This window comes from Drosophila elegans, unplaced genomic scaffold, assembly GCF_018152505.1.
Source record: "Drosophila elegans isolate 14027-0461.03 unplaced genomic scaffold, ASM1815250v1 contig_814, whole genome shotgun sequence".
Classification (NCBI taxonomy): Eukaryota; Metazoa; Arthropoda; class Insecta; order Diptera; family Drosophilidae; genus Drosophila; species Drosophila elegans.
This window is the reverse complement of record NW_024546167.1, coordinates 13,225,997-13,244,264: the sequence shown is the minus strand read 5'-3', so window position 1 is coordinate 13,244,264 and position 18,268 is coordinate 13,225,997. Positions and strand designations below refer to the sequence as shown.

General features: G+C 38.2%; 5 protein-coding genes across 8 annotated transcripts; 3 read left to right on the top strand and 2 right to left on the bottom strand.

The window, feature by feature from the left end:
• Positions 1-51: 51 nt before the first annotated feature.
• On the bottom strand, positions 52-650 carry LOC121467891. Its single transcript, XM_041710610.1, has 2 exons — positions 433-650; positions 52-364 (listed from the first exon to the last, which is right to left on the bottom strand). The coding sequence occupies exons 1-2, from the start codon at positions 610-612 to the stop codon at positions 137-139; spliced, it is 408 nt and encodes a 135-aa protein (XP_041566544.1). The 5' UTR covers positions 613-650; the 3' UTR covers positions 52-136.
• A 1,271-nt stretch (positions 651-1,921) lies between these two features.
• Positions 1,922-2,842, top strand: LOC108138680 (C-type lectin 37Db-like). The gene has a single exon (XM_017261027.2). The coding sequence runs from the start codon at positions 1,970-1,972 to the stop codon at positions 2,657-2,659; it is 690 nt and encodes a 229-aa protein (XP_017116516.1). The 5' UTR covers positions 1,922-1,969; the 3' UTR covers positions 2,660-2,842.
• A 1,128-nt stretch (positions 2,843-3,970) lies between these two features.
• On the top strand, positions 3,971-4,978 carry LOC108138708. The gene has a single exon (XM_017261058.2). The coding sequence runs from the start codon at positions 4,198-4,200 to the stop codon at positions 4,864-4,866; it is 669 nt and encodes a 222-aa protein (XP_017116547.1). The 5' UTR covers positions 3,971-4,197; the 3' UTR covers positions 4,867-4,978.
• Positions 4,979-5,887: 909 nt separating this feature from the next.
• Positions 5,888-7,700, top strand: LOC108138665 (cytochrome b561 domain-containing protein 2). Its single transcript, XM_017261006.2, has 3 exons — positions 5,888-6,475; positions 6,536-6,728; positions 7,322-7,700. The coding sequence occupies exons 1-3, from the start codon at positions 6,170-6,172 to the stop codon at positions 7,630-7,632; spliced, it is 810 nt and encodes a 269-aa protein (XP_017116495.1). The 5' UTR covers positions 5,888-6,169; the 3' UTR covers positions 7,633-7,700.
• Positions 7,701-8,267: 567 nt separating this feature from the next.
• LOC108138963 (protein spitz) lies at positions 8,268-18,179 on the bottom strand. Of its 4 annotated transcripts, none has more exons than XM_017261545.2 (3): positions 18,059-18,179; positions 12,171-12,364; positions 8,268-9,613 (listed from the first exon to the last, which is right to left on the bottom strand). In XM_017261545.2, exon 3 carries the CDS (start codon positions 9,370-9,372, stop codon positions 8,662-8,664), a length of 711 nt encoding a protein of 236 aa, XP_017117034.1. In that variant the 5' UTR covers positions 9,373-9,613; positions 12,171-12,364; positions 18,059-18,179; the 3' UTR covers positions 8,268-8,661. The 4 variants fall into 4 exon arrangements, with proteins under 4 accessions (XP_017117034.1, XP_017117033.1, XP_017117036.1 ...); XM_017261544.2 differs by lacking the exon at positions 18,059-18,179 and adding an exon at positions 13,066-13,165; XM_017261547.2 differs by lacking the exon at positions 12,171-12,364.
• Between the last annotated feature and the right edge of the window lie 89 nt (positions 18,180-18,268).

The following is an 18,268-nucleotide window of genomic DNA, read 5'->3' as shown; positions in this document are numbered from 1 at the left end:
CAAGAAGTAGTTCCGGCCATCGTTAATTCTGGTAGTGATGGCGATTAGCTCCTCTTCGTCTTTAATCGAGGCCAGATGCCCACCCATTTGGCGACAGGTACTGGCAGCACTTGTCCAATTTTGAGGAAATTTCCTCTCAATGTAAAAATACCTTGAGCCTATCAACTCGAATTTCGGGGGAATGCTTTTTAACGGAAGTCACTATCTTTGGCTCCTGTGAAGTCTGAGTACTGGTTGTGTTTATGGCTAAGGCATTTTCCATCCTCATCAGTACCGCATTCAGTTGGCCTTGCACACTGTCTAATTTTTCGTCGAAGTTTTTCAGTAGACTTTCCATCTGGGGTATAACTTTAGATAATGACTCCTGAAAAGCTTTTTGTTGGCCATCTATCTTGTTACTGTCAGTTCCAAGTCGCCTTCGATTAGACTTACCTTGAAATTAGCCATTTGATCGTACAGTGGACTTAGTGCTGAAAGGCAAAAAGCCCCGCATTGGTTAGGGGCGTCCTCTAACAGAAAATTGGATCTCCTAATTTCCTTGCAATATGCTGGTGATCCATAAATATTCAGGGCAACAAACGCGCACCATATAATATTTGTGAACTTGAACATACTGCCAGTGAACGATTTATCCAGGCGAATGTTTTTAAGCGACTGATTCGACGTCTTATAAAGGCATCTTTGGCACTGTCATAACGGGCTCATTTACCTTATTGGCATGCCTTCCCCCCCCTCTTTTTTTTTAATGAAAAAGACATTTTCACTTTTAAATAAATTGGATTGTATGCTTTTATTATTGACTTGTGTTAATTTAAATGTACTCTTTGTAAAAAAGCGAGAGCTTTGACTACAGCAAAATAGATAAATTTAGAAAAAATAAAGTGCTAAAATTTATTTTTTTTTAATATGTTCTAGAAGTTTGGTTGCCGTTTACTTAATTTTTTTTCCTTTAATTACTATATTTTCAAAAAATATTACAAATCAAAGCAAGTCAATATAAAATTCTTTAATCGAATAGTTATGAAAGAGATGAAAATTGAAATTATACTTCGATAATTATCAAGGATCACGTGTGGTATACTTCATTCTTCTTAAAAGCATGGAATACCGTAGACCTTGCTTAAAGTTCTCAGAGATAAATCACGGCGAATGTGGATAATACCTGAGCATCTTTTCAACATCAACATGGGTCAAGACTTGTTATTTGTTTCATTTATTCAGTATAAAATAGGGATTATGTTGGGCTTTACCCACCAATTCAATGACAAAAATTGTGCAGTAAGCAGCAGATTTGCACGAGCCAAGATTTACAAATAGAAGATGAAGTGGATAATAAGCGCGTGCATATAGTGTATTTTTATATTGACCAAGCCATTCCTCTAGACACAAAAACGCCTGGAACATTATTGAAAAATATTTTTTATTGAATATGTGATTAATAGACTGCTTAATAGCAAGGGTATATGAAGGTTATTTAAAAAAAAAACACTGGGAAAAAAATCGTTTTTTTCATTTTCAAGTTTAATCAATTTTCTTGCGAAATGGTAGCAAAACAATGTTTTAAACGCATTAATGTGGACATAAAGTAAAAATAAATATATTTAAAAATTATAATATAATTACAATCAATATTAAAAACCAAACAAAAACACTTCTTAATGAGGTATAAAAGTGGGGACGATCGTGGATGGTGAAAATTTAAATACAATCAGTATTATTTTCCAATTTTTCAAGTTCAATACCTCAATATGCTTTTAATTTTACCTAAATTGTGAACAAACCAAATATGAATGAACATTTTTTTTTTACTAAGAATATTTTTTTAAGTGAAAGGTCCATTTGCCAATTAATGCCAATAATTATAATTAAAAGTCGTTGAAAACAGTGAAGATTTTTTTCAGAAGTGTACGAATGAGTCCACAATTAGTTGCTACAAGGCTTTCGTCGGAATTGGTCGTTCAGTAGCAGTATGCTCAAGTTAAGCATTTTTCTACTGTGCGCGATTGTTGCCCTGGAAGTTTATGGATCCCCAGTCAAATACCAGGAAAACCCGGGATCCGTTTGTCTTCTTGAGGACGCACCAAACCAATGCGGGTCATTTTGCCTTTCAGCACTAGGTCCACTCTATGATCACATGGCAGAGTTCAAGCTGCTCTTAAATAAAACCAAGAAAAGCTTCGATTTAAAATTAGAACGGATGCAAAATGAGCTAACTGTGCGTCTAAATAAATTGCAACATGACTTAGACAAAAAGGAAGAGACTAGTGTCAAATGCATCCCACCAAACTTCGAGAAAATCGGTTCAAGATTTTTCTACATTGTAAAAGATGTTAAGCACAATTGGACTGATGCTGGGGTCGTCTGTCGTCAAAAGGGAGGACATCTAGCGTCTATTGAAAATCAAGAGGAGTTCAACGCCATTGTTTCCAAACTGAAGTATTCGGAGCCATATTTTCTGGGCCTCAACGACAGGGCCAAAAGAGGCGATTTTGTGTCAAAGGCTTCCGGAAAACGATCCTCGTTTTTTAATTGGGATCAGGGTGAACCCCATTACCAAAACGAAAGTGAGGCTTGCGTTGCAATTATTGAAGGCGTAATGCGGGTGCACAATTGTACTTACAAAAAATATTTCATTTGCCAGGAAGATAATAACATTTAATAACAGCAAATAAAAATCAAAACAAATAAGTCATTTGTTAACACACATTTTTTGGAAAGCCCTATATACTACCCCATAAATTGCCTGAAAGTTTTTAATAAATTTACTTGCAATTAGTTATATTTAAAAAGTGTATTTACTGAATCATTCAAGCTTACTATATATCTGTGGAATATGATGGTAAAATATTCCAATAAATAAATATATAAACAAAATAATAAAAAAAAAATATAAATATTTTGCTTGCGATTATCTATATAATCTTTATTATATTATAACTGTACTCTCTCCACAGTTAGTGGAGACCAAGAATCCGTGGTGGTTGTCTACTTCTAAAGTCTGGCCAAGAATGAAAGCAAATGCATTCCGATCGAGACATACCAAACATTTGTGGTGAGCAACTTGAAGCAGTGGTTATCTACGATTTTTATTGCACAAAGGCTACCGAATATTTTGAATTCCAAAAAGGAGCTTAGTGGCTTATGAGACACTTAAAGTCCTAGTATCGATTGCTAATCCTTGTAAATCCAGCCATGTCATTTCAATCTGGCCGCAGCGGATCTAATCGCCCGCCTTTTTATAGAACTACTTCAAGTTTAATCCAATATACTTTAATAACCCTCAATGTCAGATCGTAGATAAGAAACTGCCGAGTCGCCAATTGATATTTGTAAACATGGTGTGCTATTTGATTTCATTAAAAATTAATGGCTTATCTTAACGCAATTTTTAAAGCGTGTGGGTGGTTGAAAAATGTTTTGTGCGTTTTTTTTTGATTGCCCAGACCCTTGGCCCGATGACACAGAATGAAATGTGTGTTTTTGGAGTGTAAGTTTGTTTGGTGTGGTAACCTTTATCTGGTACGTGCGATTTTGCATGTCGATAAGGCGGTGCTGACTTGCAATCGAACTGAAATACCTGTGCATATATGTCAATAAGTGGCACAAAGTGGAGGAGTACTCGAGCTAGAAGAGTGTAGTTAATATTAATAACCCCTTTAAATTTAGACCCCTGGCTCATGTCGTTTTCGGGGAATGGGCAACGTGAGCGCAAGCATTCCCGAATGGTAATCCTTCCTACTTGTGCTTTATAAGCCCCGACTACAATGACTGAATGAATGAATGAATGGATGGATGGCGATATGGGTGATTAGATCGTTTGGCCATCGATAATGAGAACGTGAACGTGCAACGGCCCACTCAATAACATTGTATAATCCTTTGAGTCGAATGCATTAACTTGGGTAGCCAAAATGTTGCTGATAACCCGATAGCAAACAAATAGTCTGCCAGTCTAGTGAAAGTCACAAAGCCATGCTGAAGGCAATAAAAACCTCAGTCGCCTATAGTCCATTGTAATAACTAATGCAAAACGGTTCGATATTTGAAAGGCTATTTGCTACAGAACAAAATCCTTTTACAGGATATTAGACATTAATAAACTAAACGTATTCTGTTCAAAAAAGTAATTTTAGTTCAAAGTTTAGTTAAGCTTAAATTACATTTTTGGCGAATTTAGAAGAAGAAAGTTGTGTTACAATGAGTGACGAAAAATCCAAACCGACTTCAGTCCTCCAGCACATTGAAGCGGCACTGTATGTGATCAATCAGCTTTGCATAGGATTCGTGACCATTTGGGTTAGCTGGACCTGTTTGCGAAAGGATCTCTCGGGGATTCGCCTGCACGCCTGGCTGGTGACCTTCGGATTTGTTTTCCTCATGGCCGAGGGCATGATGTGCTTCTACGATGGCAGTTGGCTGACACTTCGCTATTCGCGGAAATACAAGACTGCCTTCCATGTGGTGCTTCAGATTCTAGGCGGCGGCATGGGAGTGGCTGGATGTTTGATCCAGTTGATACGTGACCAGTGGACAATTAGTGTTACAATCCATGCCCGCTTGGGTTTTGCCGCCTTCGTCCTGTGCCTCATCTCGTTGCTCAGTGGTGTGGCCGCCTTCCTGGCCAGAACCTTCAGTCGTGCAGTTCCGCCGCTGATCAACAAGACCTTTCATGTGGTCCTCAGCTTTGCCGCATTCGTGATCGCGATGATGGCTCAGTTTTATGGCTATACGCAAACTGGAATTTTTCGAGGTCAGGGGCAGGACTTCGTCGTCCTCATGCAGGTCGTCACTATGGTCCTAATGGTCATAACCAGCATTGGAGCGATGAAATCTCTCTACCAGAAATTTGGCAGCTTGGCTAGCTAGAAACGTTTGGCCAAATCCTGTACAAACTGCATTAAGAATTTATTTATGGTTCAAAGTTAATTAGTTCCATAACAAACTTGTACCAAAGATGTGTTTTATATTTTAGGCTAAGGGAACAAAAAAACGACTGCAACCTTAATACTATTAAAAAAAATCTGTAACTTTAAGAAATTCGTTTCAATAAATGCTAAAAATATAAAAATGTATTTCGTGTTTCTTCTTTAAATGGAAAAGAAAAATAGGAAAAAATTAATAAAATATTTTGTATGAAAAAGATAACAAATATTATATTATATAACTCTGAAGATTTCTTAAATCTCAATAATCTGGCGCTACAGAGCATAAAAAAAACGTAATTCGCAAAGAATTACTGTAGAACCCCTCATCTTATGCAACGATTTGTAGCATAAAGTAAATACTACAAAACTATAGCATTCTTTTATCGTTTATTGTCTGAATGAAAAGTACAAGTCTAAGAACCGTTCTTCTATATTTGTGATACGTTTAATGTTGGTTTTAAACAGTACATTTTGATACTTCTCTGTTCAAACAAATTTAAAAAATAATTCTGTAGATTGTAGTCATTGGTATATGAAAAATATTTAGGTGTTTCATAAGCATAAAAAAAAAATATTTTTTTTAGTTAAACTAAACTAGCTTTTCCCATATACTCATACATATATATTATTTTTATATATTATAATTATTTATCAACTAATAATTTGATAGCCAGATTTTATATATTTAATTTAGCTATATTGCCAACACTGTTGGATTTAAAAAGCTGGCAAGTTAAGTGTTGATTAGTGCAAAATGATAATTGACAAGCTATCGCATTCAATAATTGCGCGCTATCGGAAGTTTAAAAAGAGCCACGCAATTGAAGGTCTATTTGCGGTTTTGTAAGCACTTGAATAGCTTCCCAAAGCGTAAACCGATATGAATAGGAATAAAAGAATAATCATTCTGTGGTCTAGACCGGTGATCGTGTAAATGACGCTGCAAGAAAGGCTTCGGCAGTCGCCCCATAAACATTCACGAAGATGGTTTAACTAACTGCTAACAAAGTTCAATGGGCGTATCGGTCGCACATTAAACAATTTTAATTGCTATCGTAGATGGAGCACACGCCCGGTTTTGCCCAATAGTTCTAGTACGTCAATAAAAAGTTTGTGCCAATTAGTCTGTGAATATTGGCAAGCAGTATTATCAGTCGACAATTGTATAAATGTTAACACGAAAATAACATTATTTCAAAGTACTGATAAAAGCCGCCGGGCAAAAAAAAAAAAGGGAAACTGCAATGTCCGAGAATCAGCAGCCAGTGGTTAGTCGTACCCAGCCAGTCGTCGACTACGGCAGCACATTCCGGACGGAATCGCAGCGCCGACCCACATTTATTCCGATCGAATCTCCGCGACGTTATTCAAAAATGGCCCACAGTTCGCTGTCTGGCCATGAGGCCCAGAATCGCCTACAGAGATTGGAGTACTTTCTAAATGTTGTGAACCAGATGTGCATTGGATTTATCACCATCTATATATCATATTTGACCCTGCGAACTGGATTATCCGGCACTGGACTGCACGCCTGGCTAGTAACCATTGGGGTAAATAGTTCCCTTCATTATAATCTCACCATCGGACACTAAAGATCCTGTCCATCACAGTTCTCATTCTTTATGGCCGAAGGAGTTATGGTTCACTACGGTGGAAATGTCTTGACCAACGGATATAAACGCCAAACGAAGACCACAATACATTGGGTACTTCTCACACTGGGGGGCGGTTGTGGAGCTGCTGGAGCCCTTATCAAAATGATTCAAAAGGGGTTTCTGCTCCAGTCGACACATGGGAAGCTGGGTAAGTAAAACCAGACAAAAAGTGCTAATACAACTTTGACATAAAAGTTGTACCCTAGCCGAAAATATAATATGAGGTTCATTTTAAGTTTATGAAAACATAACAAACTTTTCACTTTTAAAATCAATCTTCAATCAGACATAGAAAATATATTTTTTTGTGCAATTTGTCTTGAGGTATCTACTACATAGCCTCATCCAAAACCAAATAAAATCGAAAAATCGATATTGTATGATCTATGATATAGTATTATGATGAAAAAGTGTATTAAATTTTAATAATATTTACTGCCTACAAATATCACTTATGTACACACCAGTAATTTCTCTATAACTATTATCTATCTTTTTTGCTCTTTTCTAATTATTCCGTTTTATATTTACAATGTCAATTGTAAACAAAATATAACTAATTTTATACTGACTTATTTATTGCAAACAATTTACAATAAGTATTATCTTCTATAGTTTTCTAATCAATGGGTTCTACTCCACGCTGATTGATATCTCAAAGTGTTATTAAGGCCTGCTATTATTTATATTATTTTTATCACTTATCAGACATTGTGTAATCTATGTGTTAATTATTTGCAGGGATGACCGCTTTTATACTATGCATTCTGGCCATGTCCTCCGGCGTGGCTGCACTTTTCTCCGCTCGTGTGAAGAAGCTGATTACACCATTATTGAACAAGACATTTCACAATTTGCTTGGATTTACTTGTTTTGTGATCGCACTGGTGACCCAGTATTATGGCTATCAGACCGGATACTTTAAGAGCCGCAGTGAGACAGACTTCCAAATCCTGATGAAGTGCCTCACACTCATATCTCTGGTCCTTTCGAGCTACGGACCCATGAAGGCACTCTATCAAAAGTTCAAAAATATATCCCAACAGTTTTAAGTAGGAGAATCAGACTTTGCTTCTCGAATGTAAATAGAAAAATAAATTTTTATTTTAATATCTTAAAATCCATTGGTTTTCATTCGATTTTTTCCCTGACCTGAATTACAAATTTTTGGCTAATTATCGTTCAGACAGTTGTGAGTACATTTAATTTATGAACCCCATAAATACTTTGTCAATGCACCATTAGTGACTGGGAAATCCCGGTGTAGTAACTAGCGGTTTGACATTCACACTGTCGCCGTCTGAAAGTCCCCTTACAAAAAAAAAACCCATTTGATTGACAGTTGATAAAGGCTTCTTATGTCATATACAGCAGTCTTGTGAATACGCTCCATAATTTGATTATAGCTTATCTTCAAGCTGTTTGATTAGTTATAAATCAAGTAGTTTGTTTATAGGTCCTAATAACGTTAAATGTTTACTTTCTGCCCAAAATTTTATTTTTATTTGGTTGTCTTGAAATCAAATCGGATTATTGTTTAATTGTCCTTTTTTTTAATTTTGGCAAACACTTGATACCACCTGAAATTCTGCAACCAAGTTAGGTTTTTATCTGATCATAGCTATTAAAGCCTTTAAAAAAAAAAAATAGTTATAAATCAGACCCTTTAAAAAACAAAACGGTAGAATTTGCATGGTGCAGTTTCGCATGTTTATTTAGAAAATTTATATGATTTTTTCTTAAAACTCTCTAGCAATAAATAATACTTGGCGCGTGTTTCGCGTTGTGTGTGTGATACGCATATCAATATCAGTTAGCAATAAAAATAAATAGCTAGCATAAGGTATTAAAATTCATAGTCAATTTTCGGTAATACAAGGCTGGTTTGGCTAGTTTTAACCATTTTTCGGAGTGAAGACTTTCGGTAAACGAAAGTTAAGATCTCTAGATAGGATTGTGTGGACAGTAATTGAGTATACATTTAGCATTCAGTAAATAGGTATTATCAACTATCGACTTAAGCCCAATGCAATTTGATGGGCAAGGCATATTCGAGGAGTTCCCAGTACTTTTCGCTCTCCTCACAGCTTGTTACTGCGTCGAACGGCAAAGGACATCAGCGCATGCTCCAGCCGCATGTGATAGGGAAGCTTGCGCTCCAGGATGACTGGCTCATCATCGCCGTCCAGACAGCACTGATTCCGGCAGCACTCGCACTGTCCATCATCATCATCATATTCCTGCTGCAGTTCCTGCTCCAACTCGTAGGCCTTCTTGGCAGCCCGCTGCTCGAAGCGCAAATAAAAGGCCAGGCAGACAAAGAGCATAAATACCAGCGCACACATGGCTCCACTCGCAATGCTCGCCTTTTCCAGCATGGGACGTGGTCGCTTGGGGAGATATGTGTTGTCGATCTCCTTGTATTCGCATCGCTGTCCCATAAAACCAATGGCACACTCGCAGCTATAAACCGGCAGATCGGCAATCTTCACCGCGAAGCAGTGGGCATCGTTCAGGCAGTACCAGGCATCGAAGGTCTCCGGACATTTGTACGTGGGGAATGTGATATTTGGTCGCGGAGTGGTCGTCGTGGTGGTGCGCATGGTGGTGCTACTTGTGGCCGGAGCCTGTGTGGGCGGCAAGGCTGTGCCGGACATGGACGAGGAGATCGAGGAGCGCGGCTTGGGCACAGTACGGCTGGAGCAGGCCTCGATGTGCGACGGATATGCCAGGCAGGCGATCAACAACAGGGCAGTCGTCAGCCCTTGTTGTCCACTCATTTTGGAATGCATTAGAAATTACAGCTTTAATCTATAGCTTTTTGGATATCTGCTCTCGTTTTTGGCTCGCAATGTTTGGTTGTTTAAAAGCTTAAAAATACTAAAACTAGTAACTATCACAATAATAAATTAGTATATTCGTGTTGTCCGCTGCAAGGGCGTCGTCAGATCTCTTTGGAATTGGTTTTCTCTATATTTATATATATATGCTGCTGGTGGAACGTAAACGTTGAGTTAGGGGAGATGTGTGTATCTGTGAGAAAGATAAAACGGCATTAGTGGCAAAGTATTATCTTGGTACCATCGAGGGTATTTAACTCTAAAACTGTGTACTTAACAAAAGGGGAAAAATCAAACTGCATAAAAAATCATAAATATATATATATATATATAAATGTATTTTTAAAATGTAATCAAAAATCTGTATGTATTTATGAACCATTATATTACAATCAGCAAATTTTACATAGGTTTCCGAATTTTGTTTTTATTTTTTTAACACAACCAATTCACTTTTTTGTTTTCGAATCCGATTTATGTTGTTTCCCGTTGATTATCCTAGCTCATCAAAGCTGGCTGTGATATGCGTTGGGTATCCATATCACAACCACTTGATGAGGCTTAGATAATCAACATCGTACGGATGAAGCATCGCTATTGCAAATATTTATGAATGGGGTTATAGTTAGTAAGAGTATTCCACCGGATGTGTGTTTGGCCCTAAATCAGACATGGAAATCCAGTTTTAGCCATTTTTCGGGGTTGTGGCATGCATTTTTCCCTTCCGTCCTTCCAAATTTTGACCTCTGTCCGCCGCGCATTTCTTTGCCGATTGCATTTCACTACAAATATAGATCTGAGGTGGGTATGTTTTGTGACGGATATGTTTCAAGCGTGTGAATTATGTGGCGGGGGGGGTATTATCATGATTGATGTACGATACATTACGCTAAGCTCATCAAAGCTGGCTGTGATATGCCGGGCAAAGCGGAAATGCATTTCACAACCACTTTGTGAGCCCAGCAGGAATGCGCCAATATTGTTTGTTGATTGAGGTTTCAGGATATTTGACTGCGGGATTTTAGAATTTTCAATTTCGATTCTTATGCTCATGTAATGATAAAAACAAAACTATACACATGTAACCTTTTAGCGATATAATTTCACATCTTTTTTTTACTTTTAATATTTGGACTTATTTTTTCAGATGGTGATTTTTAATTTTAAATGGTTTATTTTAATTTTTAATTTGGGAGTTTTTTTCTTGTCTTGAGCATCGCGTCGCTCCTCAAAGCTGGCTGTGATATGAATAGGCATAAAAAGGCAAACATTTCACAACCACTTTGAAGAATGACACAATTCTCCTGCTTCGATTCGATGAGAGTGCCGAGATTCAGATTCAGATTGAGACTCATCTGCTTCTCGAGTCTTTTTCAACGTTCTCACGGCCACGGGCTGGCTTTAAGTCTTGTATTTCTTTTTGCAGCCACGGCACAATAAACAAATATAAAAAAAATACGAAAATAAATGCGACGACGACTACAACAACACGATGATCATAATGAAGACCATGACGACAATTATGATGATGATGAGGCTAGCGATAATACACAAATATGAATTGACATGAATGGCGACAACGCGCAAGTGAATGGAGCAATTTTCGTACATTTCTACGTGATAGGCTGGGTATCATTTCAATAATAATAAAATTCAACAGGCACACACACACACACAACATCCAAGAACAACACAGAAAAGGGCGTCCCGGGCAAAAAGCAATGCACCCTAAATTATAATTTTAATGTAAACATCATTTTGGCGCCAGCCTTTGGCAATTTGACGCCAAATTTGTTATTATTTTTTTTAATGTTCAGAATTGAAACTGATAAGCAAAAATGCATATGTATCAAAAGAGACAACGAAAGAGGATCGAATTGCCAATGGGAAATAAAGCTAGCTTTGCCTATCTGAAAGTTTATATACTTCTAGCAGGTAAAATACAAGTTAATAATATAATTAGAATACTAAATTAACATGGATTTTAATAAAAGTATTTGGGAGTACATAAATATAATTTACTGCTGATATAGTATATGATAATATGACTTTGTCCAATCGATATTATATCAATTTGATATTAAAGTAAAAAAAAAACTTAAATTATACAATTTTTAAAAGAATATTTATGACCTGCAAAAAAAAAAACAAATAATGAAGTATTGAGTGAAAAAAATCAATACAGTGCACACTATCGGTTTTAATTAGTTGACCATTCCAAGCGCCCACTGTAATGCAGTGGAAAAACAGTTATTGGATTGGGTGTGGGGACTTATTTATATATGTATGGAAGTATTAGAATGCTTTTACTGTTAGGAATTGCTGCACTCTCTCCCCTACCTTTCTCGCTCACAATCGGCAGCAGCGGGCAGCTTATTAAAATTTCCGTTATAAAAATTAAATCCGCCGCCGCTCTTATGTACATGTATACATGTGATTTGCGTTTGTGTTTGCGAGAGGAAGTGGAAGTAAGGTAATGTGCGCAAAAATCAAGTTGAATAGCCATATAAAATGCGCTGAACTTGCGAGCGTGTAGGTCAAGATCAGTGGCGGCACTTCATACAATTCGGTACCAAAGCAATTGAGAAGCAAGTTCGATGATCTTTTGGTAAATATAAATAATGGGAAATGAGCCAACACAAACTCAATAATAACAACAGCAACATACAAGCACCACAATAATTACAACAAGAACAACAGTAACATACAACTATTTAAGTATGTGGACGACAAATAGTGTGCATACATACATGACAACAACAACACCCGCTAATAAAAATACTGTTGTGGCTGCTGCTTCTTCTTCTGCGTCTTTTACAACTTCTTTGGCGAGCCAGTTGTTGTTGCTGTAATTTTCATGTTGCCTTGCTCTCTTTCATTCTTGGGCGTCGCTGCACGAGTTCGTTGGCTCTTTCCGAGTCTGTATGTGTGTGTGTTTAGAAAACTGTAAGAAAAGCAGAGTGTGTGAAAAATATGGTTTAAGTAAAAATTCCTACACAGGAACAACAACTCGCTCTCTCTTTTCTCAGCTTGCAGTTTCAAAAAAAAAAAATGTACCGGTTTTTATGTTTTGCGGTTGCAAAAAGCTCATAAAACAAGTCCTACAAGTTTTATTTCAAGAGAGTGAAGAGAGGAAGAGGGCAAAAAGGCGTGAGAGCGGAAAGAAGGCACATTTAGCAGAGACAACAACCTTTTGAGGTGTGTTGCGTATACGTGCATATTCTCAGCACCGACGCTCTTTCTCTCTCTGTCACTCTTCCTGTCCCACTCATACCCCGTGCCTTTCAAGGGGGGATAAATTATGTATGTATGTACCACCTTTCCTAAGTGTGTGTGTGCGCGGGAATGTTGTGAGGAATTCTAAGAATTTTGCACAAACGACGGACGAAAATCAAACAAAAATTTTAAGAGTATAGAAAATACTTTATGCGTCGTTATGCGAAAAGCGTTAAGCAGTTAAAAACGAAATACATATCGCACCAACACAAACACAGTCAGGGTAAAAATGACGCAAAAGATGGGGAAATGAAAGACAGAGCGCGTGGGTAGGCGTTGACAATTCTTTTTTGTTTTTCCAATACCCAAGCGAAATTAACCGCAAGTCACACAAACACGGAATGATTATGCTTTGATTTCACAAATTACCAACTGTTTGCATTTAAATTTGGACAACATTAGTGCAAAACGCCATCGAAAGTAGCCGCGCACACGAAGAGACACAACCGCTCCGCAAAAGACTCAAAAACCGAATGCCGAACAACAACAAAATTAGTTCTAAAGATGGACGTGTTTTAGCTGAGCGAGCTGCAGAAGAGCGAGTCTCTCCTGGAGAGAGCGAACAAGAGCGAGTGAGCCTCTCGACTCAAAATGCGGCATAATAACAACAATGTGGCGAGCGGCTTTGGAGCTGTTGTTGTATGTAGTTTTGTACCCGTTACTCCGATAATTAAACGGGTATATTTACTGTTGTGGAATTTCTAATATTTTCAGTATTTAAAAACATCACAAATACTTTGCACTTTTAATTATTTTTTAGTCCCACGTATATTGTACCACGTACATATCTTATCTTATTACAAAACCGAAAAATGAAACAGCGATTTAAAAAAAATACAACGCTTTTTTTTCAAACTTCAAACGTACAGCTAGTTTCGGACCCAAAAAAGATAAGTTTGGTTATATTATTTTATATTTCAATAGGTCTTTTTTAACTGGTATTTAGAAAATAATCCTTACAAGGTAGGCACAAGGTACAAAAGAGGGGTATCTCTTTACTCAGCATGATTTCTCGTTTTGTTTTTGTTTTGGTGTTGCCAGAAGATTTCGCACAATGTATGTACATATGTATGTATGTAGGCTCAACATGTTATTGACACGACGCCGCCGACGCCGTCGGTTTAAGTTTGGCGGAGCTAAAAGCACACAAACAAGAAGCGACGCAGAGCGGTGGTATAAAAACCGCCGAGAGCGGGGGGCGTGGCGCGGGCGCAAGGGCGGGGCAGGTAGCCGGCCAAACGGGACGAACAGGATGAAACCCAGACGAGTTCAAGCCAACTGCAGATTTCATGGAACTGGCCGAAGGTTGAGGATGCGCAGGCGCGCAAGTAAACAACATTCCATTCCTCGGGAAATTTCTTTCTTGTCGCTCGAGAAGCGCGCCAAAAATAAAGCCCCGCTAAAGTTGGCCAGCATCGTTGTTGCCAGACCCGTTCGGTTTTGATTTTGATATTGAGCAATTTAACGCCCTCTCAAAACTGGAGTACCTCACACAGTCTTAGTTTTTACTATAAAAACTTAAAATTGCAGAACTTTTTGTTTGCAGTTCATATATAAGAGACTTCTTTTTTATAATGGTGGATCTGACAAATGCGGACCTCAGAAAATTGGCCATTAAGTGACTATATTTTTAAAATTAAGGATACAATTTCAGGATAAATAGTTTCTTAATAGCTTAAAAGTTAAAGATTCCGAGGCTTAGGTTTAGTAGTCTTATCTTAAAGCCACACCATTCGGACTCTAAAAAAAACTTATTTATTTTCGGAATTCTTTTGTGCAGATGCCGATTCGAGTTATGGAAGTTCAACTGTATGTATGAAAGCAGCACAACTACTCGTTTCCGGTGGGTAGTCAGTCCGTAATGTGGGCCGCCGACACCATTCCAAAGCCAATTGACGTCACAAGCGACACACAACAGCAACAACCTGACACAACGTTTTCTGGGTTACAACAGCTCACGGATGTCGGAATGCATAAAAAAAAACCAAAAAAGAAAAAGAAACCAAGAGTCAGCGATTGGGGCACGTTGAATTAGGAGAGTTTTGGCCAATCAATCGGCTTAGTTCACCAACCGGCGGGGCACTCGAATGTCACAGGTTCAACTGTACAATGAACAATACCCAGATATGACGACGGGAAAAGGGATGGGCGAAATGTTAATGGATTGCCCTAGGACCTGCCCTCATTCCGTTTGCCATCTTTGTCGCTTCGCTTTTGCACTTCTGTGCATTCCCCCATTTCCATTTAGTCGTGCTTCTCCGCCACCTTCTTTTCTTGCCCCTTTTTGCGGTGTTCTGTTGCTTTTGTTGATGTTACAATTGTTGCACTTGTTGTGTGCGGTTTAGGACATTGAACCACAGCCGACAGAAATGCAGAACTGCACGCAACTGAATGGCAAGTGTACAGCTGTGGTCAAAGAATTAGCAATGCATACGCACGTAGGGTTTCCCTACTAAAACAATAACAACTGGGCTTCCTTTTAACCGATTTTTAGCTCCTAAAATATCTTCTGTGAAACTTACTCTAAGTTTTAACATACGAGATTCCTTTTAGTGATTATTGCAATCACAATACCATTTCTATATGCCGGTAAATTAAATCCAAAAACAAATACTCCCGTTTTTACAATTGAAAAACATTAGGATCAAGTTTACTCCTATGCTATGTGATTTAAACATATTCGTTCTTCCTTACTGTTTCTCGTTTACGTTTGCGGCTGGTGTCAATATTTTAATATTTATATGTAAAATTATTTAAAAATTGTGAGTTGCTAATATTTTGACAGACATCGTGGTGTAGTTGTATGAACATTTGGAAAACCATTTTGAGGGCTTACTAATAAAAATCAATAAACATTATATTCAAATATATGTATAAATCGAATCTCCGGCTAAAATGATGACGACAAAAGGTCATGATGGGGAATTTTTCGCCAATTGTTGGTGGGTCGAATAGTCTGGGTCGCGAGACGTCTGACTAGACAACATGCAAATAGTAACGGTAATCATTAGACACACACACATTCGCATTCTTATTTTATTTGCATGTACTCTCTCTTTTGCTCTCTCCCTCTCTCTCTTTTTGTCTCCCTATTTTCTATGCTGAGTTCGACGGCCTTCTTACGTAAAATCAACAACAACGCTCTGCGGTATTTCTCTTCTAATAAGCGGGTGCTTGTAGGTGGGGGGGTGGTGGGATATGCACTCGCCACAGTGTTGCCATATCGAGCGAGACATCAAACCCGTTTTCACTGTTTTGACTCCATTACATATACATGTATGAGTGAGTGTCTTTGCAACTGTACAAGAACAATAAGTATGTATGAACCACAGGCAGCATAAAAGCAACAACACACGGCGCAGACGCCAAGCAAACCGCTCCCCCTCTCTCACTCAATATTTGTCTGTCTGTCTGGAACGTCTCTTTATGTATGCTTTGGGTGTGCATGTGTTTGTGAGCAATTTTTATTTTTCTGAATGTAAAGGAAGTGGCACGTACTGTACTACTCAAACTCACCGCTGCTGCCAACAACAACAACAAGAGCAGTGACAGCCGGATCAGGCCGGGAATTCGAAATTGGAAATGTGGAATGAGAGCGGAGCGCGTCGCATTTGCGTTCCAATTCCGCGTCGTTCCCAAGCACAGTGGTTGCGAAAAGTGAAATGCAATTAAACTGAGTTCGTACATGATCGTGGGCAGAAGATACGGATAAGAGCGAAAGTAGACGGATTTCCGTTTTGCGAGGGTGAACAAACGGGTATTTATACATAAAATGGTTTTACAGGGCCCGCTCCAAATAGTGAACCAATAAAAAGTAGTAATTCTCTAATAATAATAATATACTACCCTATGGTTGACTCTTAATGCCATTACATTTATATTGTTAGTAGTTTCTGAAATGTTTAGCAACAAAATCATAATTTATAAATATGTCTCTCAGTTGTAAATACTTTGTTATCTTTGAAAAACTAATTTGTTAATAAAAATATAGAAGCTACTTATGTTAATAAAATAGATACATTTTTTATTAGGACTTAAATGTAAATAGAACTCAAAGATGTTGTACTTTTGTAATAAGGCATCGCATAACTTTCGAAGTTGAAATTATACTTCCATTCGAAATCGTCAAAGTTTTCTAAGATCAATCGATCCATTGTGCAGATTGAAGAGCGGAATAAGGGGAGAAAGGAAGAGAGCCGGCAGGTTTGAGTCTCTGCTGTACGGCAGACAGACAAGACGCCATGCTTACGGTAGAGCGTGGAGGAGGATGGAGGGGAGTATGCCGCAATATTATAAACAGGAAATGGAATTTACCCACACGGATGCAGCAGCCCCATCTGTCTGTGAATTGGACGCCGTGCTTAATTGACAACTGAGCAGAAAAGAGAGGGAAAAGAGCGAAAGAGAACGGGCGAGCGCTTACAAAGTTGATTGAAATAAATAGTGTGCGAAAGCTATAGACAAGTGCATCTGTGTGTGTTAAGACCGCTCGTGGAATGTGTGAAAAACGCGGCCAATGACGGCAATCAAACGACGAGGAGCAAGAATGTTGAACGCTGGAATGCGGCTGGAAAGAAGTTTCTGTAAATAGAAATTAAAAGGAGGAGGAGAGGAGAGTCTTTTGCACCTGCCACGCCCAGCTGTCCCTGGAAACTATTAACATGTTGCACAATTGCAACGAGTCCTACGTACATACACACGCACACAGAGGCGCAAATGCAGATGGCGACGAATATAGCGTGTGTAGTTTTTTCTCGGAAATGAGCAATGAATGAAATTCGGCTGTTTTCAGCGTGTACTCACACACACACAAACACATTTGCAATTTAGAGCAAGAGAGAAAGTCTGCACGACATGCGCTCTGACGTTTGTGTGTATACAATTTGTTTACTTTTTTGCGCTACAATTGGCAAATAAAACAATAGCGCACTTTTATAGAGCATTTTAGCGTACTAACCTACATTAATGGGTCTGGTGACCCAAGCAAAAGACGTTCAATAGTCAATTATGTATACAAATTAATAAAAAAATGTCGGCAAAAAAAAAACAGGCAAAGCGTAACTGTATTGCGCGCTAGTGTGTAAAAAGGAGACGGACATAGAAAAAAATACACATATACACACAGGAGAATTTATTGCTGCTTGCGTCGCCCACACATACAAACTCAGTACAGCTACTGCGTAAATTCAATAAAAATAGTTTCCTGGAATAAAAAAAAGGGTTTCCTGTCTTCATTTCCCAATTTTTATTCACTCCAAGTACACAGTCACTAATTTTATCTGACACACACACGTATATATATTGGCAATTAAAGCTTCGTTTTAAAGATTGTACGCAGTTTTCCTTTAGGCAGTTCACTTACTTTGGGTTTAGCTTCGTTTGATGCACTTTTTTGGCCGGTTTTCATGCCATTTTCTTTCTTTTTTTAAAAACTGAGAAAGTACAATTCGCTCTGTCGCGTAGAGGCGGACAAACGTCGATTAGATTGGAGAAACATCGATGGCAACATCTATGTCATCGATGGTTTCAAAACATCGGTTACATTGATCTTTAGCGAATATCGAATATTTGA

Coding starts and splice junctions, on each gene's coding strand:
- LOC108138708 (XM_017261058.2), top strand. CDS start 4,198: ATGAGTGACGAAAAATCCAAACCGACTTCAGTCCTCCAGCACATTGAA.
- LOC108138680 (XM_017261027.2), top strand. CDS start 1,970: ATGCTCAAGTTAAGCATTTTTCTACTGTGCGCGATTGTTGCCCTGGAA.
- LOC121467891 (XM_041710610.1), bottom strand. CDS start 612: ATGTTCAAGTTCACAAATATTATATGGTGCGCGTTTGTTGCCCTGAAT. Junction 365..432: donor ATCAAATGGCTAATTTCAAG/GTAAGTCTAATC, acceptor AAAGCTTTTCAG/GAGTCATTATCTAAAGTTAT.
- LOC108138963 (XM_017261545.2), bottom strand. CDS start 9,372: ATGCATTCCAAAATGAGTGGACAACAAGGGCTGACGACTGCCCTGTTG.
- LOC108138665 (XM_017261006.2), top strand. CDS start 6,170: ATGTCCGAGAATCAGCAGCCAGTGGTTAGTCGTACCCAGCCAGTCGTC. Junction 6,476..6,535: donor CCTGGCTAGTAACCATTGGG/GTAAATAGTTCC, acceptor TGTCCATCACAG/TTCTCATTCTTTATGGCCGA. Junction 6,729..7,321: donor GTCGACACATGGGAAGCTGG/GTAAGTAAAACC, acceptor AATTATTTGCAG/GGATGACCGCTTTTATACTA.